General features: G+C 38.4%; 1 protein-coding gene and 1 pseudogene across 1 annotated transcript in view; one reads left to right on the plus strand and one right to left on the minus strand.

Moving 5' to 3' along the window:
* Positions 1-26,236, minus strand: part of kmt2ca (lysine (K)-specific methyltransferase 2Ca) — a 181,276-nt gene that overhangs the window by 94,350 nt on the left and 60,690 nt on the right. Inside the window, 4 exon segments of the mRNA XM_048173990.1 lie at positions 10,352-10,461; positions 10,546-10,697; positions 20,360-20,572; positions 24,869-25,019. Coding sequence (XP_048029947.1) covers positions 10,352-10,461; positions 10,546-10,697; positions 20,360-20,572; positions 24,869-25,019 — 626 coding nt within the window.
* Positions 2,341-2,457, plus strand: LOC125258635 (annotated as a pseudogene).

Raw genomic sequence — 26,236 nt, forward strand, 5'->3', positions numbered from 1 at the left:
CTTGTGCTATTTTGGACAGAAAAACAGCACTTGTGTGATATTTCACGGTGTGATACAGATTAACAATATCATATGATGTAAATATGAGACAAAAATTCAAACAGGGGAAAATTTTGCCCCATATCTTGAATTTTGGGAACATTCTAAATACATTCTATAGGCTCCATCACGCAGTGAGTTGTTGCCCTGCATCATATTCGTCATCAATCAACTGTATGAAATGTCAGATGACCTATGTAGGTCTGGTGCGGGTCAAGTGTATTAAATTTGTTAATTTTAACATGTTATTTTTCACCTTAATTAATCTAAATATCATGTTTGATCGACAGCCCTAATTATTATACTTATAGAGACATGAGATGAAATGTGCCACAAACAATTACTGCATAGCAAAGAGTACAATAGCACTGAGGTGCATTCACACATATTTGCTGACCTTTAAAAGTAGAAACAAAACAACACATCCCTTTAAACACCTTAACACGGTATGTGAAAATTCAAACTGTGCTGAAACACTTTTTTTTATCCCAGTGTAGGTCAATGACCAATAAGACAAACTGTTGGACTCAAAGGAACAAACAAACAAAAATAAAAAAGCCTTGGCGACAAGGAGGAGGAAAGAAATGATGTGGCAAGCAATTACTGACAAAACAGAAATTAATTTAATTTATTTATTAGAGTAATATAAAGTATGCGACTGCTGTCTTTATTTTCTACTTTCTATGTTCCTTTATTTGCATTCTCTGTGAAGAGCACATGTGGTACATGCACTTCTTGGTTTACAGATTGTTTATTGGAATAATTAGTTGAAAAGGCAGTTTACTTCATTGAAAAACACATGCTATCTTTTAATTAAATCTGTTTTATATTAATCAGACTTTTTAAATAATCTTTTAAAATAAAATGTAAATTTCTTTTTGGTGTAGTATCAAAAATGCTGTGGTACATAAATGGTAAAAACGTCCATCTGTTAATTGTGTCGCTCTTAAAGTAGACTTTTGATGTAAGAGTGGTACAAAACCATAACCTTGAACAGCAAGGTTGTCATAACACTCTGTTCCTCTCACAGGTCCATTTGCTCCTAACATACTTCCCCCTCTTTCAGCGTGTATTTTTTCAACCTTTCGGATATATCCAGTAAAGCATTCAGGATCAAGGCAAATGCCATTCAAAATAAGGACTCGGATGAAAACTGGCCAGACAATTTAATCACCACCATGGAAAAAGCACTCAAACTTTGAATAACAGAGAACGCTAGGGCCTGAGAAAACGGCCCTAAACTAAAAATGTCTCTAGTCAGCAGTCTCTCTAGCTCTCTCATGCTTTAAAAACCCTTGGCCTAAGGCCCAAATGCAACAATCTGCAAATACCTTTTAACACCGAGCTTTAAGCAATTATCGCCCAGGCGGTGAGTCCGCTGGGGCTGACAGCAGCATATACCCACAATGCTTTTTTTCTGAAGGACAGCCATATAGAGCTCCACGGCCATAATGTCCACTCTCAGGGCTGGCTGGGTGTTGAGTATCTCATCTCCATTCCATGCCTCAAATAATGTATTCAAATGAAACCATCCCCTCAGACATCTTCTTCATGGGGTGAAAAAGCTACAGCTGATCCATTATTGCTGCCAAAACTCCAAGGACATTATTATAAAGTAGAACAGCATTCCCTCCTTGAAATCCTATATGCAAAGAGGCATAATGGCAGCATTCCAAACGGAGTAGGCCAGTGATGAAAGATGCAGTAAAGTGTCGGATGAGTGTGCTGTACTATGCACAATGTCAGCTGGTTTGTGTCTCGGTCAGTCAGTGTGTAGACGGCAGTTCTGCAGAGATTCCGTTTATAGCATGTGAAATGGTTTATAGACATGCTCCTAAATAAACTTAATCTTGGAAGTTATTTGTACACATTTGAAACTCATTTCTACCCGAACCAACAGTTCTCTTGTCTAAAGGCAGGAACACACCAAGCCGACGGTGACGAAGCAGACTGCGAGGTTGGCTGACGTCGGCAGCGTCTAGGTCCAAAGTTGACCTGACACACCAAACCGACATTCGACAGCCGACGGCCAAGTAGCAGGTCCGTTCTGCGCCTGCGTAAGATGAAATGCCTTTCCGTACCAGCAGGTGGCAGTAGCTGACCAGCCAATCAGAATGATCGGATGGCCCGACGGACCGACGAGCTCCGACGCCGATTTGACATGTCGAATCAGCTGAAAAAAAGCCGACGAGGACCAACTTCAGCTGACGGTGCGGAACACACTGAGAAACACAAACAAAAACTGCCCGGTGGCCGACCGTTGGCTTGGTGTGTTCCTGCCTTTAAAGTCAACTTATTATTGCCAGCAGCCATATCACCCTGTAGCCCAAGACCGGTTGCCCACTGAAGCTAAGCAGGGCTGAGCCTGGTTAGTACCTGGATGGGAGACCTCCTGGGAAAACCAGGTAGCTGCTGGAAGAGGTGTTGGTAAGGCCAGCAGGGGGTGCTCACCCTGTGGTCTGTGTGGGTCCTAACGCCCCAGTATAGTGACGGGGACACTGTACTGTAACAAGCACCGTCCTTCGGATGAGACGTTAAACCGAGGTCCTGACTCTCTGTGGTCATTAAAAATCCCATGGCACTTCTCGTAAAGAGTAGGGGTGTAACCCCGGTGTCCTGGCAAAATTCCCTCCATAGGCCCTTACCAATCACGGCCTCCTAATAATCCCCATCCATTGAATTGGCTCTTTCACTCTCTCTCCTCTCCACCTACAGCTGGTGTGTGGTGAGCGCACTGGCGCCGTTGTACTGTGGCTGCCGTCGCATCATCCAAGTGGATGCTGCACACTGGTGGTGGATGAGGAGAGACCCCTGATATGATTGTAAAGCGCTTTGGGTGTACAGTAGTACATATGAAAGCGCTATATAAATGCCTCATTCATTCATTCATTCATTCATTCAACACCTACTGACCTATTTACTTAAAGCATGTTCTGGGATTTATGTACAATTTATTTGTAACCTTTAGTGTTAATTTCGTTTTCGAAAACTATGATAAAAAAATATTCGTCAACAACCTTTTTTTTCCATGACTAAGATGAGACGACGAGACGACACCAACGGCATTAAACAAAAAAACGTTACCAAAATCTCTACTTATTTTTGTCAAATAAAAAGAGGGGACAAAATATTATAGACTGTTTTTAACAAGCCTCTATGAGCTTTCATGCTTGTGGTTGCCAGATATCAAGAGTTTAAGTCCCCCAATCAGAGCTTTTCGGTAAAAACTATACATTTTCTGCCCGGTGTTTAACCTAATATTTGCAATCTGGCAACCATCTGCACACGCTTTCTCTACACTGCAGAAGTGCCGCCGATGATCTGAAAACACAGAAAAAAATGTTCAAACAAGTAAGCTGTAGATGAGATATTCTGGTTAAATGAAAGTGTCTTTCAGTCAGTCTATGTTCTGTCACAAGCCACTTGTGCTGTTTGCTTCAACTAAATCTGCAATCAAACCTTCTCAGTGATGAACTGTCATAAATCCAAACATGGATTTTGACTATATTGTCAGCAATTGTGGTTGCTGAATAAATGCACTTACACAACCTCTGTCTGACAATACAAAGTCTTTTTTGCTGTTGTTTTAATAGAAAAACATTAATGTAATTTGGAATTATTGGATTTACTATTAAGAAATTCACCTTTTTATAATGTAGAGAGCATGTTAATTTAGGCTATTATTTGATAAATCATCTATAATAAATCAGGAAACAAGATGAGGTAAAAAAAAATTATACGAGTTAACATTCTCTTGATTTGTGCTTATAGGTGAAAGTGCAATAATTCAGATTAAATGTAAACATAATTTTCTCAAATTACCACAATCATTGTGATTATACTTTTGAACAAAATAATTGTGATTATTAATTTAACCATTATGCAGCATGATGGAAATGTGATGAGTTTTCATTGACTAAAACTCCCAGACATTAATTCAACTAAAACTTGACTAAACAAAAACAGGACAAGGTGGACTAAATATGATAAAAACTAAAAAGTACATTTGACACAGGACTAAGACTAAAATAGCATATATGTGCAAATAAAGGGCCACTGTCCTGTAGAGTTTAGCTCCAAAACTGATTAAAAAAAAAAAAAAAAAAAAAAAACCCTCACCTTCCTGTAGCTTTCTATTAATCCTGAACACATTGATTAGCTTGTTCTGGTCTGTGATCAGGGATGGAGCTAAACTCTGCAGGACAGTGTCCCTCTATAACTGAAGTTGTCCATCCCTGATCTGGGGTAAGGGACTGTGAAGTTCAGGTCATCCTCAGCTCTCTGAACTTTACTATTTCACAGCTCAGTGAGTCTCACTGCCAGGACAAACCTACATCAAAACAAAGTCCTTGTTGGAGCAAGTCAGTTCATTCAGCAGCCATCCTGGCAATACCCTCAGGTAGCTGGCACTTTCCAAATATAGGATACAAATTGATGTCCCATTATTATTATTTTTTTCTTAAGAATTAGTGGAATAAAAATAATGGACTTTGGGTTGAGAACTATTATGTATCCTCGCTGTAGGAGAGAAATCTTTTATCTCTTAAAACGCTACTTTTCAGGAAATGGAAAAAACACTGTATTTTTTAAATAATTGAACACCACGTTGTCAAATTTGATATTATGGCTTTATATATGATCAGACACTTGCATGTGTCATTATATTATTAACATTTTCCCAAAATCAAGCTTAAGTGGAGTTACAAGGTTTCTGACCAGCTAAATTCAGAGAGATTTGGACATACGAGTTATGTCCGTCATTAGAACGGCCACATCTGATGCAGTAAGTGCATCGGCATTAGGTTTTCATCAACTTACAGGTTATAAAGTTTACTGTAGCTAGTTTACTGAGTAAAGAACCAGTTCTTTATTTACGCTTGCACTGTGTAGTGAACAGTAGACATGATGACACTAGAGCTTCACAACAGACATCCTTAAGACAAAAAAGAGTGTGATAAGGCCCTCAACGACAACTAAATGACTATTGTAATCAGGACTGCCAAAGGTGGAGGGCAGGAAAGATTACATCAACGGCCCATTGATCATAGTTTAATCTCATCACGAATTGCCTTTGTTCACCTCAGCCCTCCATGCCTGAGTCCAAGTTGTGAATGGCCATGGACTCCTAGAGCTACCAAACCGGTTCTGGCTAGAGCACAGCAAGAGCAAAGAAATGCTCCAAAAGAAAGACAATTTCTAAACATATTGGCTTGAAACCACCAAAAATGGACAGGAATACTGTAAGGAACATGTCCTATATGTATTTTTACTCATCTAGGAAACTGTACCCACATAGTGGAAACCGCACCTGGAATAAAAGCCAATGCAATTGCACCCATTGAGACAGAAATGTGATACCTCAACCAATTCACATCAAGTTTGGACTCTATGAGTTCAGAACACTGTCACAAGGACTTTGAGAAAGGTCTGAAATAGAAATAAAGCATTTCCAAGGTCCTAAAGACATTGTTTTATTTAACTGTGTATTTTGGGATATTCAACAAGTTCCACAGGATGAAAGGTGGGCTTGATGGACGGACACCTGGAAGGCTATGACCCAATCACATCACCACATCAGGAAAGGCGGGGATTAGCAATCCCCTCCCCAACGAGAAGGAATAAAAGCTTTCCCAACTGAACAAACTTTTGTTCTGAGTTTCTGACCTGACGAGGGAAGAACAATAGCACGACTAAGGTGACACTCTTGCGAGTAAACCTTTCACGGCATGGACATTCAAGCAGCCCAACTGCTTCTGCAGAGGACTTTGGCTCCTGATCTGCATAACTTAAGTACCTCCAACCGACAGAAGATCCTGCGGATCGACCACCATCTGACCTACAGTTCTCTGGATTACACAAATGACCTCCAGCACTCAGTGCAACTCTGCAACTGTTGGAAAGCAATCCAGTCTCTCCCACTGCAAACGGAAGGAAACCAGTGGAAGACGTTTTACCATCCCCGGATTGATCACCCGACCAAGTGAAACGTAAATATAGGCTAACCAAACCTTTTCCCAAAGGCCATTGCTCATCTACTTGTCATTCATTTTTGTTAACGTCCATTTGTGTTGTAGTTTGTAGTTTCTGTTTGATTACTGATTCACTTTTCTAAGTAGTTCAGTCATTTTCCTTAGTAGTATTTAGTGAGTGTGATATTTGACTCTTATATATCTTTTGTTAATAAATACATTTTTATTGCAAACTGTGTCATTCTTGTATTGATAATCGGAGGCTCTACAAGCTCGCCCGAATCTCACTAAATCCTTCAGACTGGTCAGATGATAAACTTCCTCCTATTTATAAAATTCTAATTCAGTCAACAATCTTCCATGATTGTTCTTTATTGTCAAGGTGAGATTCCTTGCTGGTGCCCCGAAATATTGGAAGGAATCATCTGACTCAATATTAATATGAAATATTAACATTTAAGACCATAAATAACTACATTTGTGGTGCCCTCGTGTGAGGCTAATCCAAAATCACTAGAATTGCAAACAAGCAGAGACGGTCCACACTGTGCGCGGCACTTCATTCACAATAGAGGCGGGTGGAGTTATGAGGTTTTACTGTGAGTTTGAGGATCCAATGGAGTTATGAGGTTTAGTCACAAGCTATTTTTAATACTTTCATTGGTTAAATGCTAGCCAAAACCACAAACAACTGTAAAGGGCAACCAATAGTAATGATTTATGAAACAAAAAATAAAATGGAAATACAAGGTTTCTGCCTGAAATTGACGATATGTTATACAAAATATTCTTTAACAAAGATTAACCTAGCATGAGAAGTAGTTAGATTTAAAATACTTCAAACATCTTTTTCCCACTTTAAAAAACTGGGATATTGGCATGTTCCACCCACCTTCTCAATCAAAACTGTGATGTGAATTTTATTGATATTCAACTGACTGTAGTAAAAACTCATTTTTAGTTTTCTTTTTTAGGTTTAAGTGACCAAACTAAAACTGTATGCTTAATCATGTCCTGCAGTTAATTTAATAAATAAAAAAATAATCCTTAAAAATTGTGACACTGAGGAAGTGACGTAATTTGGACCCGTTCTACAGCATGACGGGAAGGACAAATAAACATTCCATTTTCTCAATTTCTAGATAAACGGTAGTGTTGACAATTGTCAAGCTCAATCATTCAACCTATCGCCAGAGTTATTGTAAGAAAAAAAATATAAAACAATTATCCTTATTTTACACAAAATATAATATCTACAAATTGGCACGCATATTCCAACCAATTGTAACAGCTGCACAGCTAATAGCATACTGGCTGGCCTTAAACTGCTAACTATTCAGTAAATCAACTGGGCTTGGTGTTAAAAGACCAGGTCTACCTTAAAAAAGGCCCCAGTCACCCCGGTCATAAACTGTTCTCCCCTCTGCTATCTGGCAAACAGTAATAAAACCTTCAATCAAAGTCCACTGGATTACCAAACAGCTTCTACATGCAGGCAATAAAGCTGCTAAATGGGTAAGCTGCAGAGCAACAGCTCTAATGGTCACTGTGGCACTTCGCATAAAGAAAAAGTGTGGAAAACCTAGCATGATGTGTATAGTTAAGGCATCATCTGAATCATTTACTTTGCGAACAACTGTCCCCACTGACTCATTATCAGTTTCTGCTTTGTGCCAGAGGTAGATACACCAAAACATAAGGAAAGTCTACATAGATATTACTCATCTCACAGAAAACATGGATCACAATTACACTAAAAGTGTAAAATGAGATCCGGACTGTATTTTGTATATCCACACACTCAGATGATGTGTTTTTTGACAAAAATCTGATCCCAGGTGAAGAGAACAAGCTGATATAAAAATTAATTACTCCTAATGTGCTTTCCCTGCCCTGGGTTCCACGCGCCCCTGCGTCTGCCACATTGCATTGCGTTAATTAGTGGAGTTGCACAAGAGAGACGGCTGTGGCAGTTCTGAACTGCTCCACTCCTAATTAGAAAATATTTTAAAGACCAGGGGACCGACACAACCTCTCCAGTCTCTTCCACTGCCAATAATAACCCCATTCATGATTAACTCTGAATACTTAATCAACAGTGAGCGCATTTGTCATTCCTCAACAAAAATTACTCTCAGGGAAAGTTATAGCTCAAGTTTGCGACTGCAAATTTAAAAATACAAACTGGCCGCAAACATGGGCCCACTCAACCCTAGCGCCCCAATAGCGCTCTCCCGCTAAAACAATGCTGGATCGAGGGATCGGAGAAGCTCTGCCAAATTCAGCCCACATGTCCACAGAGATGAACAATGGCATTACTGACTATGTTACTATAAAACCCTCTCATAAAAACAACACAGGGCAGTCTTTATTTACTTAAAATATAAATCAAGTAAACAATTGTGAACAGCACACTGCAGTCTTTACTTACTTGCTTATTTACTACTAAGATAGTTTTGAGAACATACTTTTAACTTTCATAATCAAAATAAGACTACATGAATAATCAAAATGTGCTGTGTGTTTCAGAGCTGCTCAGAGACGCTGTGTTTTCAGTGTCTCAGAGCAGCTTGATTCGCACGAACTCATCTCTGCATGTGCTCTGAGGTTTATTTTTTTTACGCTTATGTGCACTTGGTAAGCAACATCTTTATTTATTTTTATTTGTTTTACCATATTATTATTATTATTATTATCAATTATATATAACAACATTTTTGGCCAAATTGAGCAGCTACAAACATGTTCAAACATGTTTTTTTGACTCTTATAGATGGAGTTCCTATTGACACGCATTATACGGCTGACAGACGGCAAAGGTTGGAGTTAAAAATCATCATTTGTGTTCTACTGAAGAAACAAAGTCCCCTACATCTTAGATGCCCTGGGGGTAAGCAGATAAACATCAAATTTTCATTTTTGAGTGAACTATCCCTTTAAGTAAACAATACACCTTTAGGGATGTGCAATATATTCACTATTTCCCCTCAAGCATTTTCCAGAAAATGCAAGCCAGTGGCAGCATTTTTGATCATATTCACAAAACTTTTATGACTCTTTCTGATTTACGGATTTCATCATCTTCGCTTGTTTTTGGATCTGGAGATGCTCTACTCTTTCAGAAGATGCATAACAGCGTCAGTGGAGGGGAAAGATTTAATACAAGATCGGTCATCATCCGATATTAGAGGTTTTTGTTTTTTTTGTATTATTTATTGGTCTATATTGGATTGTACTGGATATTGGATTGGACTGGACATGTATGGATTGGATTGGACATGTAAATCATCAACGTCATCTAACATCATTATCATTAGCATCATCTAATGCTCACTTAAAGTTACTATTTAAACATTAATAAATTAACACTGTTAAATGTCATATTTAGTAAATTTAAAAAATGTATATGAAGAGTTCCATTGCAAAAACCTTAAGTCCTTAAGACATCTGACATTTTTCATTTTAAATGAGATTTTTTTTTTTTTTTTTTTAAATCAGGCTCCTGGTTTAGGTTCAGTAATTTCACTTTAATGGCAATGAAAAGGTTGTTAGTTATTGAAATGCCTTATTTTCATTTATTGATATTTAACAAATTTGACTGTCTTTTGCTACAAAGCCAGTTAAGTCCATGTGTGCTTTTTGTCCAACTCTTTGGACAACAAGAAATAGTAAAACATCCATTTCTGTCAGTTTTACAGCAGCAAAAGGAACACTGTTGTGTTTACTTGCTACTCGCAAAATCCTGTTATTGCCACCATAACGATGGACAAAACATGATAAAAACTTGCAGCTCGGCAATTGAAACTGAATTGCTCATATGCACTCATCTTGAAATCATACGATTCGATTTGCGTCTTCCGATTGGTTCTTCAGTGGGCTTGGGGTTTAGTGGTTTCTGGCAACAAACCGGTATTTCTGAATGGGCTGATGCTGGAGATTTAGTGGATTTGAAGCGAAAATATTTGATGAACGTACAATATGTGCGAAGAGCATTCGCTCGATATCATTATCTCATTTTTGATGGAGGTGGCATTTAGCAGCTTTTGCATCTGAACTCTTCATATTTTTATCATTCAGTTTTTTGATTGTAATTGGAAAGCTCTAGTCTTCGATTTCTTTTAATCAGAATACTTGGTGAGGAAATTCTCTCACCCCTCTACCTCGAACATACTGGTGGAGACCAGCAAGTTTACAAAACAGAAATACTTTTTCATTGGTATATGCACATGGAACAGGGCCAGACCGAAGCACTGGTATGTCAAGTTGATGGAACAACCATTTTAAAGCTGAAAGTGCAGACAAATCCACAGAAACATTCAAACACTGGTGCGGGTATCACTCACCTCTGTGCTCCCTGAGTCAATTGCTTTGTCCACATACAGCAGCGACTGTCCCTCCCCACGGCATACACCTTCTGACCAGGCTGCACAGCGCAGGTGAGCGCAACACTGGCCTGGAGATGCAATAGAATAATAAACACCATCAGCCATTGAAAGACACAAATAGTCAATTTGACGCTAGTGTAAGGTATACCTACCAGTGGGGTCGAATAAAGACGAAACATTAATGTCATCGGGAAGGCCTATTTGGCCCATTTCATCCCAGAACTTGCGGCTGGGCTCCTCAGCAGCGGGGTCTGTACTACCAGGAGCAGAGGTTGAGTGCAGGCCACTATCTGGAGAGCTGACCCTGAGGGAAAGAAGCGAACAGATACATTAGGCTTCATCTGAAAAGAAACTGAACAAGTTATGAAAAGAATATTTTAAAGTGACAGCTATGTTGCCCACTCTTTTGTCAGATTACAAACACTTGGCAATTTATTTCTAGATGTCAGCATCCTAATCATGTTTCAAGAAAGGCCTACATTGCAATGGCAACATCCATGAAGCCCTGCCCGCAACTGCGAGGTAAGGGGTTATCATACTTGGCTCCAACACAAGGACTGGCTGTTCAGAGGCAAAGTATGAAAGAGACGGAGAAAGAGAGGGGACGAGAGAGAGAGCCGGAAAGGGGGTGGGGGGCAGGAATGACTGGCTTATTGGATGTGGCGCTGAGAGAGTGAGCTACAGAGACTCAGAGAAGCGGAAAAAAGGAATTAACATTTAAAAAGGGAGCCGGTTTGAAGAGGGCCAGCCAGAAGTGGGCTGCAGCAGGGACAGGATGAAAGACTACTGTATGTGATCCCTCTTCTGTCCAGAACATCTGCATAAATACAAACAAACCGTTTGGTGTGCTACTTCCTCTTTAAAAAGGCTTACATCAGAGGAGGAGCGACATTAGGGATGGGTATTGTGGAGAACTCGATTCAGTTTACGATTCTGATTCCTAGAAATGATTCCATTAAATGTACTTGGTTCGTATTGTTCACTTTGGAATTGTGTGCGTTTTTTTTTTTTTTTTTTACAAAATCCAAAACTACAAAAAACAAAACAAATTCATTTCATTATAAAGGAATTTGCTTACAGGAGTCACCGCAGATTATTTCACATTGTGGATCCTTAAATTGTAAGGCATCATAGGTGCAATTCCGATGTAAAGACCTTCCCAAATGTCAGGCAGTGAATGTAAGTCTTAAAAGTGTGGCAACATGTATCCTTTACAGAAGAATTCCAGAATACTTTGAGAAATTCATTGAGGACAGATAGAGATAAACATTGATTAAAAATCTTTTATTTAAAGGATTAGCCAATTTTCAAATAACATTTTTCTGATAATTTACTCACACTCATGTCATCCAAGATGTTCATGTCTTTCTTTCTTCAGTCAAAAAGAAATTAAGGTTTTTGATGAAAACATTCCAGGATTATTCTCCTAATAGTGGACTTCAATGGTCTCCAAATGGTTGAAGGTCAAAATTACAGTTTCAGTGCAGCTTCAAAGGGCTTTAAACAATACCTGATGAGGAATAAGGGTCTTATTTAGCGAAACGATCGGTCATTAAAAAAAAAAAAAAATATATATATAATATATATATATATATATATAAAATGTATATGCTTTATAAACACAAATAATCACTTTGCAAGTGCTTCCACTTTCCGTATTCTTCAAAAAGCTTACGCTTTATGTCCTACGCCTTCCCTATTCAACTTACGGAACGAACGTGGCGCCAGTTCCGTTTTTCCCGTAAGTAGAATAGGGAAGGCGTAGGACATACAGTGTAAGCTTTTTGAAGAATACGGAAAGCGGAATGCAAGGCGATCATTTGTGTTTATAAAGCATATACAGTTGTATTTTTTTGTTTTGTTTTTTTAAGAAAATGGCTGATCGTTTTGCTAGATAAGACCCTTAGTCCTTGTCTGGTATCGTTTTTTGACCTTCAACCGTTTGGAGGTCATTGAAGTCCACTATTAGGAGAATAATCCTGGAATGTTTTCATCAAAAACCTTAATTTCTTTTCGACTAAACAAAGACATGAACATCTTGGATGACATGGGGGTGAGTAAATTATCAGGAAATTTTCATTCAGAAGTGAAGCTAATCCTTTAATGCTAAAAAGTACTGATATAATCAGTACAATCTGTTAAAGAATTACTATTTTACCCAATGTTTCACTATGCTCTATATTTTTATACAGTATGCTTAGTTTTAAGATGCCATTGTCCAACTATACTAGAATCAATTTTAGCTGAGTATATGTGAGAAGCTCCATTTCTCAATAAAATTGCAGACAATGTAGATCATTCCAAATCAGTCACTTATGAGTTTTTTTTTTAATTTTATTTAAATAATGATCCAGCCTTAAGGCCAATTCACACTGCACTAACAGACTCTGACCAATGGCAAAAGACAGGTTTTTAAGGTTACCTCTCCATTCCCTCCCCCACACCCCATCTCTTCTATGACTGCTGATAGCCTTGCCAGCTATTTCACAGATAAGGTGGCAACCATCAGCAACCAATTCTCTGCACCACTTAGCCACAGCCAACCATCACCCACACACATTCTACTCTTCTTTTCCCTCTCTTCACAGAAAAAGAGGTTTCCAAATTCTCTGTGCCAGCCATCCAACAACCTGTTCCTTAGACCAGATCCTCACCCATCTATTACAGGAGATCTCACCAACATCGCTACCCACTCTGACTCGCATTATCAACACATCCCTCACTACTGGCAAATTTCCCAGCACATTCAAGCAGGCTTGGGTAACCCCACTGCTTAAAAAAAACAACAACATTCAATCTTATAAGAATTGAAACCTACAGACCAGTTTCCCTTCTTTTCTTTAAAAAACTCTTAAAAGATTTGTGTTCATCTCTCTGCTTCTCTCTCACAGAATGACCTAATTGACAATCAGTCTGGGTTCAAAAGCAGACACTCCACAGAGAACATCCTGCTGAACCTCTTTTTCGGTTGGCAAATCATCTGTCCTTATTCTACTGGACCTGTCTGCTGCCTTTGATACTGTAAATGACCGGATCCTCCGGTCCACACTTTTTGACTTAGGAATCACTGATACAATCAGTCAAAGAGAACCCACGTCATACCCCTCCTTATCTCACACCACTAACAGTCACAGCCAGAATCAAATTTAAGGTATTGACACTGGCTTTCAGGACTGCCACTGAAACTGCAACTCACTAATTCACTCATACAAGTGTAGTCATACAAGACCTCCCGTCAGCTATGGTCACTGAAGGAGCAATGCCTTGTTTTTTTCACAACAAGGCACAAAATGTTCACTCTCTCTGCTCCTCTCTGGTGGAATAAGATGCCAACCTCCAGCCAAACAAAACCAGACCATCACTACTTTCAGGAAGCAGCTGAAATAACACATCTTCCACAAGCACTTAACCACTACTTATCCTTAAACCAATACACTTGAAAAAAAAAAAAAAAAAAATTTTTTTTTTTTCTTCTCTCTACCCTCTAAAATCAATGTCCATTTCACAGTGATATCTAGACATATTCTGCAACCTTAGAGGCAGCATTACATGTATTATTTGTGGAACAGACACCCTAAGAATGCATTGCAACAAACTTAAAAAAATAATCCAAAATGGTGAACGAATTGAGAAAAATGTTGATAACAGTTGATAACTTATATTATTGATTTTTATTCTTATCAGACCTATCACATTGTTAGCTTAGCAGCATGCTAACACCGAACTGGTGCGATTTTTTTCCTAAAACAGTCAAGCAAAAATCCCACCTGCAGCTTATTTGTTTGGTCAACATGACCACTTAGTCACCTGTCAAGAAAAGTTTGAACTTCATGGGATTCAGTTCAGATTTCAGAAATATAATGGATGGACCTGATCATGACAAGCATTAATGCCATTAATCAGGATGTGCTGTAAACACTATACTGGGGTTAATGTTAGGGTTAGTATTTAAGCATTATGTAAGCAATAAGCAGTGATTAAGCAATATGACTGACATGACCAATGAAACAGCTGTGGGGTTTGCGCTGAACTGGTTTGGGAAAAACAAAAAAATGTGAATCATTTAGGAGTCTGGTCTCCCATGAGAAGCTGCTGCCTACGTGAATCATTCCAAATCAGTCACTAATGAGCTTTCATGATGTCTGGGAAGTTGCCTTAACAGTTAGCTGCCTATGTACACATTAGGGGTGTCGCAATATCTGGTATATTGATGAGAATCGTGATATTCAAAGCATGAAATAACGATTTTGTGTTAAAGGTGCCCTCGAATGAAAAATTTAATTTATCTTGGCATAGTTATACATAACAAGAGTTCAGTACATGGAAATGACATACATTGAGTCTCAAACTCCATTGTTTCCTCCTTCTTATATAAATCTCATTTGTTTAACAGGCGAATCTCAACATAACACCGACAGTTACGTAACAGTCGGGGTGTACGCCCCCAATATTTGCATATGCCAGCCCAAGTTCCCAACATTATGAAAGGCATTAGACAAGGGCAGCCAGTATTAACGTCTGGATGTGCACAACCAAATCGTCAGACTAGGTAAGCAAGCAAGAACAATAGCGAAAAATGGCAGATGGAGCAATAATAACTGACATGATCCATGATAACATATTTTTAGTGATATTTGTAAACTGTCTTTCTAAATGTGTCGTTAGCATGTCGCTAATGTACTGTTAAATGTGGTTAAAGTTACCATCTGTTATTACTGTATTCACGGAGACAAGAGAGCCGTCGCTATTTTCATTTTTAAACACTTGCAGTCTGTATAATGCATAAACACAACTTCATTCTTTATAAATCTCTCCAACAGTGTAGCATTACACGTTAGCCACGGAGCACTATCAAACTCATTCAAAATCAGAAGTAAACAATATAACAGTATACAATACTCACATAATCCGACGCATGCATGCCGCACACTTTGTAAAGATCCATTTTGAGGGTTATATTAGCTGTGTAAACTTTGTTAAGGCACTGTTTAAGGCAAGTGCGAGCTCTGTGGGTGGAGAGCACGGGATTTAAAGGGACCGCAGCATAAAATCGGTGCGTTTATGATGATGCCCCAAAATAGGCAGTTAAAAAAATTAATTAAAAAAAAAATCTATGGGGTATTTTGAGCTGAAACTTCACAGACACATTCAGGGGACACCTTAGACTTATATTACATCTTTTAAAAACATAATCTAGGGCACCTTTAATTTAGGGTGTGGCAATATACTGGTATTGGCGATAACCACAATATTAAAAATGAATAGGACTCTTACGATATCATAACACATAAATACTCCAGCAACAGAATATTGTTGACCTCTCAGGTGGTAGTATTGCACCTTAACGCTGACACCTGTCAAACAAGACGACGACGCAGGGCGCACAGCTATTCCAAGAAGAACCATGTCGTCCGAGCGAGGAGTGAGAGGCTCTGCCTCTGTCCACACCCGAAAAAAAAAGTAAGCTCGACAGTGAGGGAGTTTTTCGGCTTCAAAGAAAACACTCTGCAGAATTTGCCTGGCTTACATCAGTGCGAAGGGTGACGTCACCACCAACCTTTTTACCCACCTACGTGTCTATCGACCTGCGGATTACGCCATTTTACAGAGAGTAAGTTGCGATTATTTTACTAGTCATGGAATGGAAAATGTTAGGATATATAAACCTGTTAACAATGATTTTCTGTGTTCATGTATGTAAATAAAGGGTGATTCTTTTAATAGATACCACATTTTCTTTACTCGTCTTATTTAGCGTGATGTAGCTATGCATACAGTTATATGCCCTCTAAATTCAAGATACACGGGCATTTTTGCACCGACAAGTTTTTGTCATTAACTTATATCATATGATATGATGTACAATATCACACGAACAAGAGTGCCGTGCAACAGACAAATGTTTTTGTTATACTGACTGAATCCGCGTTTTGAACGAATCAGTTTAATTAATGATTAAATGACCCATTCAATAAAGACGGTCACTTGCTTCCTTCCTGAATGAATGAGTCATTTGAACAAATCAGTTGAATGAATGAATGAATGAATGAATGAATGAATGAATGAACTCATTAAGTGACTTGCTGCCACCTTCTGGCAGTTTAGTTTCATATTTAAAGTACATTTTAATTAAAAAGTTAAAATTAGAAAAAAATACCATATTTAAATATTGAATTAAATTTATGTAGACAAATTGTAAATGCTGTGTAAATCTATTAATGCCACGTCTCATTCTGTGTCACCTCTGTTTTGCAAAGATGGATTTTGTTGATAATGATTTAATTTGATTGGTAACAGCCATAGTGTATAGGCTAGTATTCATTTTTATTTCTTCAGGTCTTAAAAAGCCTTAAAATTTGACTTTGAAAAAAAGTGTAGCAGAAACCCATGAAAAAAAACAACAAAAAAAAACTAAATAAACAAAGTAAAAATTAATTTGACTGATACATTTTCCCCCCCCCCAAGGATTCTGCAGATATTGCGCTATATCGATATTGTGAATTATTTTGGCCACAATAACCGTGGGGTGAAAAATGTAATATCTTAACAGCCCTAGAACACATAGCTCACTAAGTTTTTAAACACAGCTTATATATTGAAATTTATATTTTACAAGTCTGTGAAAGTCATTTTTATTATTTATGTCTCATTGTACAAAAAAAAAAAAAAAAAAAAAACCCTCACAGCAGTGTCTGGTCCATCTTAACAGTCTCTACCTTAAATGATACGCAGTGTTCCTCATTTGCTTTTGAGCTGTTATTGTTTTCACTCCCCTGTCAATAACTGGCACAGTTCCAGTTCAGACCACCCAATCAGATGCCTCCAACACAACAATCCACCGCCTGTTGGCAGCCTGCCAGAGACTGCACAGAGAGCATTACGTCACCATTCCTCAGGGAGGCGTCTGATTGGTTGAGAGGAGCTGAGTAAATTAGGCACTCGTCCAATGAGCCCGAGGGTGCCTATGGACAGGAACTTTTGACAACAACAGGTCACGTGGAGCTCTGTGAAAGGCTGCTGGTGGAGTTCTCTCTAATGGATTTCTCCTTTAACCCTCCATCTAGTAACTAATCATCAGGCAATTTTGGCACCAAATTAATTGACCCAAATTGAATTGTGGTGTTGGATTCATTAGCAATTCCCAGCGTATTTGGGTCAAAGCACTCCATTCCTCTCCATCAGAAAGCACAATGGAAGAGACAAGTTCTGTTTGACCCAGAACTTCAGTAATCAGATTCCATTCAGCAAAGCTAGAGCCTTTAAAGAATTTATTTGGGAAATGCAACAATGTTGTCCATTTCAAAGCCTGCAACAAGGAAGTTTTGTCCTAATTTAAGGAACATTTCATAGAAAAATTCTAATTAAACCACTCATGTCCATATGACTTGCTTTTTTTTCCAAGGGTGAACAATGAAAAGTGAATGGATATTGGAGCAGTCACCGTATAAAAGAATAATAAGTTTGAATGAAGTTGTCCTCTATATTATGGTACTTTTTTGGAGCCAATCATTTTCATTGTATGGAAAAGAGCCACACATTGTATGGATATTGAGCTAAACTATTTTAGCTTGATGGAAGAAAAAGTCTAAAATAACATCAGGTTGACTAAATGGCAATTTTCATGTTTTTCTTCAAGTTTCTTCATTAATTATTGTACATCCAAAATGTCCGTGAACTTTTGGTTTGAAGCAATATTTCTTGTGAGCATTAAGGTATTAAGATTATTATGTTTAATGAATTAAAAAATAAATAAATGAATACATTTTAGATTGTGAAAAAAAACCCCTCACCATTAAAAAGATGACGCTAGTTTACAGACACATTGTGTTTGATTATGAGGAGTAATCTAATGAGATTGCACTCACAGCACCTGGCATTGTTTCAGCTCTACAGGGGTCACTGAGGTCATTGCTTTTGAAACAGGGGGATTTTCAGTCCCTGCAGCAAACAAAACCTGCAAACCCTTCTCAACTCTCACCTCCACACAACCTCTTTACACATTACAGTGTAAAGCCACGTCAATAAAACACTTCAGAACCGCACCAAACCACCTTCACAATGACTACCACAAACTGTACTTTCTCGTTCCCCATTGCACTTATGCACACACACGCATACGCACAAAGCTGTAACAAATGGTAATTTTTCCATTTTCTCTCAATTACATTAAAGGTGATAGAGAGGATTTTTTCGTCGACTGAGAATCCAAAGACTGTTAGTGAGTTTTTGAAATGAGCGCATGCGTAAGAACAACCCCCCTCCTTCACAACACATTTCAAAGGAACGCCTCCCAAAACTCGTAAACACTCGTATTGGAACACGAGTGTTTACCACCGGCATTCGCTGTGTCGTGTTAGTGGATTCATTATGTCGGACTCACCGCAGGTAACTCAATCTGCAGTTGTTACTCCTGTCTCCTGACAAAAACATTGCATGCGGCGCCTGTAGAGTGTGGAAAGTTACTGGAGCGCGCAGCCACGCTCGTCTCTCACAAGGAACGTCACGGCAATGATTGACAAGCCAGAGGGCCAATAGTTTACACGATGATCGCGTAAACGATTGGCTGATGTTTTTAAGGCCCTACCTCGTGCACAGATGATGTATATTAATATTATTACTTTCAGTGCACCTAATAAATAGTCTTTTATCAGTTAGTAAAGACAGTTTCAAGTAATATTGCAAAAATGTATAAAACAAAACATCCTCTTTAGCACCTTTAACAATTACAATAACTGACATTTGTGTTGTTCTATATATATTGCAACAGAATGCAAGAGTCATTTTCAATAGTTGAACTGTGTAACTTGACATAACATCTTAAAGGATCAGTTCATTAAAATTTCCTGATAATTTACTCAATTTACTCACCCCCATATCATCCAAGATGTTTATGTCTTTTCTTTCTTCAGTCGAAAAGAAATTAAGGTTTTTGAGGAAAACATTCCAGGATTTTCACCCAGGTACAACAGGTTAAAGGTCCAAATTGCAGCTTCAAAGGGCTCTACACGATCCCAGCCGAGGAAAAAGGGTCTTATCTAGAAAAGCGATCAGTCATTTTCTAAAAAAAACATAAAAATAAAAATTGTATACTTTTTAACCACAAATGCTCATCTTGCAATAGCTCTGCGATGTGTCACACGTGCAGATGAGCATTTGTGGTTAACAAGTATATATTTTTATTTTTTATTTTTAAATGACTGATTGTTCCGCTAGATAAGACCCTTATTCCTCGGCTGGGATCGCGTAGAGCCCTTTGAAGCTACAATGAAACTGCAATTTGGAGCTTTAACACATTAGTAACTGTTGAAGTCAACCATATGTAGGGCTGGGCGATATATCGCACGCGCATTTCGTCAGTAAAGGGTTCCCTATACCGCTAAATCGCCATCACCTGCTTTCAAATGGAGCGCATTTAATAGACAGAGCCGTAGATCACTGACAAGCTACGCAATATCGCGTTCATTATCGAAGGTGATTCATCTGCGATAATGAACATGATATTGCGTAGCTTGTCAGTGATCTACGGTTCTGGCTATTAAATGGCGCTCCATTTGAAAGCAGGTGATGGCGATTTAGCGGTAATCAGGGAACCGGCTTTACTGACGAAATGTGCGTGACAATCGCATGCGATATATCGCCCAGCCCTAACCATACGGAGAAAAAAACCTTAGAATGTTTTCCTCAAAAATATTAATTTCTTTTTGACTTAAGAAAGACAGACATAAACATCTTGGATGACATTGGCGTGAGTAAATTATCAGGAAATTTTAATTCTGAAGTGAACTAATCCTTTAAAAATTGAGCACTCGTGGCTTGGGACACTGGAAAAAAACTGTGGTGCAACAAAATCAATTCATGTGCACATTTTGCATCTTTATTACATTCCTTTTTTCCATTTACTTTTAAAACTTCCTTGGAGAACCAAACATCCACCCAAAGCACCTTCACCTGACAGTAATAACTCACTTTTTTAGGCAGCTCCCACGATGCCCTGGGCTGCGGTTGTCATTGTCATCAAAATCATTGTCGTCGTCATGGTAATCGTCATCCTTCTCGGAGCTGCCGCGGCGGTTCCGGATGTGCAAGGGGACGTAACCAGGCGTGGGTCCAAACAGTTTCAACTCACCCTGACCCAAGAGACTCTTTTCTCCACAGTAGCAGAAGGCACAGAGCTTTTCTCTGAGATGGAAGAGAGAAGACATTTTAGAAAAGATTTTTCAGACTTTCAACTATTCAATCAGAAACATAACATAAGTAAACATTCCTAAGTGCACAAATATAGCTGTAAATTCAGGGCCAACATTGCAAGTTCTGTTTTGCATACTTAAAGTGCAATACTGAGAATGCAACTCGCCATGTTATGAATTCCGTTCTGAATGCCAAAGAAAAGTGACATTTCATAGCCAAATGTGGTTGCAGTCAAGTAGATTGTTTTAACCCAAGTCATTAAGCAGTTGTGCATCCAATCCTCACTGCTCTATCTGTGCAACAATCTGACTAGTCGGGGGTTTCTTGTCGATGCCTCATGCCCCAGTGCCCCGCTGAGGTGCTGTAACTCTTCTGACTGGGTGACTGAACTCAAAAAGGATTACGTGAGAGGATATGACATCCTTGGATGGCTCTGACAGTGAAATCACGCTCTAAATCAGTCAAAAGACAAGACTCCTAATCAACCCACAACTAGGGATGTGCACGAATCCACAAGTACTCTGACGTGACACCGACGATCAATCATGAAAACCTTTTTCTGATTTTTGCAGCATTTTGGGTGGTACCTAAGGTCAGATTGTTTAGCGGTAGGAAAGCACGCTGTCCAGACCAGCAAAATAAAGCGAAACTATGTATTTGAAAAGGGGCAGTAATGCCTGGAATCACTTTGATCATGAAAATACAGTTAAAAAAAGAAATTTTCTCATCATCATTTGCTCACCCTCATGTTGTTTCTTTGAAAGGTAGATATTTGGAAGAATGTCAATAACCAAACAGATCTCGCCCCCTATTTACAGTACTACCATAGTAGGAAAAATAAATACTATGGTAGTCAATGGGGGGCGAGATCTGTTTGGTTACTGACATTCTTCCAAATATCTGCCTTTGTGTTCAGCTGAAAAAAGAAATGTATACAGGTTTGGAAAACATGAGGGTGAGTAAATGATGACAATTTTCATTTTTGGGTGAACTATCCCTTTAAGTGCAAGATGTGCAGCACCAATCTGCTAAGTAATTGAGAACTTGTTTTTGAGACCTTATCAGTAGTCGAAAAAAATAGAAAAAGAAAAAAAAAAAAAAAAGCCCAAACCACAACTGCCATCTTTATGTTCAAACACTTGCTGAAAGCTAAGGCTGCATGATACATTAAAATAAAATCAATATCATGATATGGCTTAATGCGATAGTTGAACTGCAAAGGCTGTAATCTACATAAATATATGTGCTGCCAGTTTCAGATATATGATGTTCCAATGTCTCATAAAAACTTGGTTCATTTACTGTGAATTGATCTGTTCTGAGACACAAACACAGCATCATGAACTGCACACGTGTAAATGAACACTGCCGCATTTCACTCTGAAACAAACATCTTTACCTCGGCATAGTTGAATAACAAGAGTTCAGTACATGGAAATGACATACATTGAGTTTCAAACTCCATTGCTTTCTCTTTCTTATGTAAATCTCATTTGTTTAAAAGACTTGCGGAAAACACGCGGATCTCAACATAACACCGACTGTTACATAACAGTCGGGGTGTACGCCCCAATATTTGCATATGCCAGCCCATGTTTCCAACATTATGAAAGGCATTAGACAAGGGCAGCCAGTAACATCTGGATCTGCACAGGTGAATCAACAGACTAGGTAAGCAAGAACAACAGCGAAAATGGCAGATGGAGCAATAATAACTGACATGATCCATGATAGCATGATATTTTTAGTGATATTTGTAAATTGTCTATCTAAATGTTTCGTTAGCATGTTGCTAATGTACTGTTAAATGTGGTTAAAGTTACCATGGTTTCTTACTGAATTCATGGAGATAAGAGCCGTCGCTATTTTCATTTTTAAACATTTGTAGTCTGTATAATTCATAAACACAACTTCATTCTTTATAAATCTCTCCAACAGTGTAGCAATAGCCGTTAGCCACGGAGCACAGCCTCGAACTCACAGAGAATCAAATATATACATCAAAATAAATATTTTTTTTTTTTTTTTTTTTTACTCACATAATTCGAAGCATGCATACAGCATGCATGATGAACATCTTGTAAAGATCCATTTGAGGGTTATATTAGCTGTGTGAACTTTGTAAATGTGCTGTAATATAATCGAGAGCTTGTGTGGCAGTGAGCAAAATTTACGCGAAATTAAAGGGCCTTTTTGTTTAGCTTGACTTCCCTTTAAAATTGTTCCTCCATTAGGAATATCTAATAGTAAATGCAATGGATTATGTTGATTTTGGGCTGAAAAAAATCAGTGCATAGTTTATGACGTGATGCCCCAAAATAGGCAGTTAAAAAAATTAATTAAAAAAAATCTATGGGGTATTTTGAGCTGAAACTTCACAGACACATTCAGGGGACACCTTAGACTTATAGTTTTATGTGTTGAGAAATATCTCACGATCGACAAAATTGGTGATTATTAATTATGATGATTATTTTTTTCATTGCTAGGTGGCGCCCGCTGGCTTTTTTTTTTTTTTTTTTTTTTATGATACCGATTTTATGTTATGTTATTCCACGTTGGAAAACAAGCATGGATCGGTTCTGGGAACATTGAATAACACATTACATCCTGGAAAGATGAGAGACATGTTTTTAGCCAAGTATGTTACATCACTCCATGAGTAATATCTCATGATTGATGAAATGGAATATGTTGATTTTTGATTTTTTAATCGTGAGAATTTGCTGTAAATAATGGCGTGTCATTTTCTACAATTTGTGCATTTTTCATGAAGCTATGAGCAAAAACGTCACGTGAAATCTACATATTTTCTGTGCATTGTTTTTGTTGTAAACAATTTGTGCAGACCCATTAGAGGGTGAAAACAATGCAACAGGAGCATAATAGAGGCTTGATCTGAACGTGTAACGTCTCTGATTTTGCATGCAAAAATAATTTTGTGCTACCTATTTGGTTTCAGTTTCTATTTGCTCTTAAACAGAGACACACAAACCGGTACGGTGACACTCCCGTTGGTTTTAAAGGGTTAATTGCTTGTCTGGATGCATAAGTTCTCTCACAGTGGAGCCATGCATGTTCTTGTACAGAAGTCACCCTAAAAGACGATTAGCATCTGAACTGCCCTGAAATTTTACTTGACCTTTTTCTATAGTTAAACACATGGTCAGCAGTCTAAACAGTCATTATTTTTGTCGCATTTCCTGTCACGTGGCTCTTGGGTGTGTGCGTTGGATTGTACTTTTATTTGCCGACAACATTTTGCTCGTAAACATTGTGATTGTTGTGAAATCTTAGTAAAATGTCATAACTGTCAGTGCATTCTCATTAGAGTTCATTTACTTTCTGTCAGCTGTGCAGCCCATGAGAGCTGCTGTCAGTAGAAGATGTGATGCGCATGCAATACAGAAGGGGGTCTCCTCTCCTCTCACACGCTGCAAATGGTGCTGCACATTAGCAAGTGCACAATCTGTGCTAATTGGGAATCTAAAAGAGAGCACTCTCTCGCCCCCTCCCTTTACTAATGACAGCAGCAGGGCTTCAGCGGTCCCCTCCCCCCACACTCCCTCGCTTTCACTCAGAGTGTGCAAAAAAAGCACACTAGCTGCGGTCATGCGTACCAGTGTTGGCAAAATCCTGAAACTGGGATTTTCAACATTGTTGTGTGTATGTTATAAAACAAAGTAACATTTGCTGGATGAACTGCAGCAACGGTTATGTCTGACACAACAGAGAACTTTTTTTTTTTTTTTTTTTTTTTTTTACATGTACACAAGCGTATGTGTACAGTTGAATGCATAGCCTTTCAAAGTATACTCCATCTGATAGTGTGCTCTTTAGTTTCGTTTTCTACTGTAAAACAACGGCCAAGGCCAGTATTGCTGCCTTGTGGAACAACTGATTTGTGCAAATCAAATTCAATGCGCATAAGCAACCTGCGCGTACTATTCTGGTGATGAAATTTGCATCACAAGCACTGTAATCTCACTGTAACTGTAATCTTTCTTTGACCTGATGTACACTTGCTACTTGTTTTCTAAGACCCTATTGACCCCCTTGTACACTTTCTTCTGTGTAAACATTGTTCATCAGCACACTGTGTTTGTGTGAACTCTCTCACCCTCTTCTGGGCGACATTAAAGCTTAATAAAAGCTTGCTCCTCAACCTTTTAATGCACACACACACACACGCACACACACACACACACACACACACACACACACACACACACACACACACACACACACACACACACACAGCTTTGTGTGTGTTGTGGGTGAACTAACCTAGTTTTGGCTTTTCTAGTGGTGGATGCGGACGAGCCAGCGGAGTCTTCTGACACAGAACGCTGGAAGAGCGGGGACAGAGGCCTCTCGTCTCTGGGGCTGAGATCCAGTGGCTCAGGAAAGTCATCATCCGTTTCTGGCTCCAGCATATCTATGAATTCAAACAGGACAGTGATCATTTTTATATCCTTTCTCTTTTCACAAAAGGTAGTCAACATGAAATCAAAATAGACCCTACTGACATACCTTATAAGGAAAAAAAAAATTCTCTTAGAATGTATTAATGGGTTTTTAAATAGTTAATTTTTTTTTGCTAGCGTAACCAAGGTCATGTGAGCGGGCCATAAGCGGCAAGCTCAGGAATTAACATATAACCAGATGTTTATTCGTGTTGATGATAAAAATGCCAAACATTTTTTGTATGTTCATAAAATGAGAGTGAGAAAGAGAGCGAGAGAGAAAAAAGGAGAAGAAAAAAAGAAAAAACACTCCCCTGCCTCACCTTGATGAGATGTTTTAAATGAACCCCAGTACTGAAGGACAGAGAGGAGCTACAATCTTAGACATAATATTTTATTTGATAAATTACAGACTGTCCAAACATGGCATGACTCATTGAAAACTCCACAAACAATAATTATTGATCAAGTGTTCCTACATAACTAGAAACGCAAACTGGTTTTCCAGGAAACATTTCATACGCCCACTGGATTAATGGAAACGGTCTTATGAGTGAAGAATTCTGTCTTGCAGCAGCGTGACATTCATATCCGCAAACATGTCATCTGCTGATGCTACATTAAAGCAGTGCAAGAAGAAGAGCAGGCAGTTGGCAATTACAATGACCCATGAGTAAGATGAGTATAAAATCAGCAGTTCTCAACTGGGTTTGCTTGAGGATGCTTTGGATTTTAGATTGGTTTTATTACCCAACATATAACAAAAACTATACATAATCATAGTAGTGCTAATTTTTGATACTTTTATAGTGCTTTTTGAAGTTTGAAAGCTTTAACCCCCCAATGTAATTGGAAAAAATACAACTAGTACAGCCTTCAGATTTTTTTCTTGTTTTTTGTTTGTTTGTTCCCTAGAAGAAGGTTTAATGGATTTTCAATGACATGAGCATGAGTAAATGACAAAATATTCTGTTTTATGGTGAACCATTCCTCTAATTTAGCTGAAAGTAAAAAAAAAAAAAAAAAAAAAACTTCACCTTCCATGGATATCATCACAATCAACAATATCTACATTACAGTTCAAAAGTTTGGGGTCAGTAAGATTTGTTTTTAGGTTTTGAAAGAAGTCTTTTATGCTCACCAAGGCTGCAATGCAGTAATAAAAACATTAATATTGCAAAATATTACT

Source organism: Megalobrama amblycephala, linkage group LG22 (genome assembly GCF_018812025.1).
Source record: "Megalobrama amblycephala isolate DHTTF-2021 linkage group LG22, ASM1881202v1, whole genome shotgun sequence".
NCBI lineage: Eukaryota > Metazoa > Chordata > Actinopteri > Cypriniformes > Xenocyprididae > Megalobrama > Megalobrama amblycephala.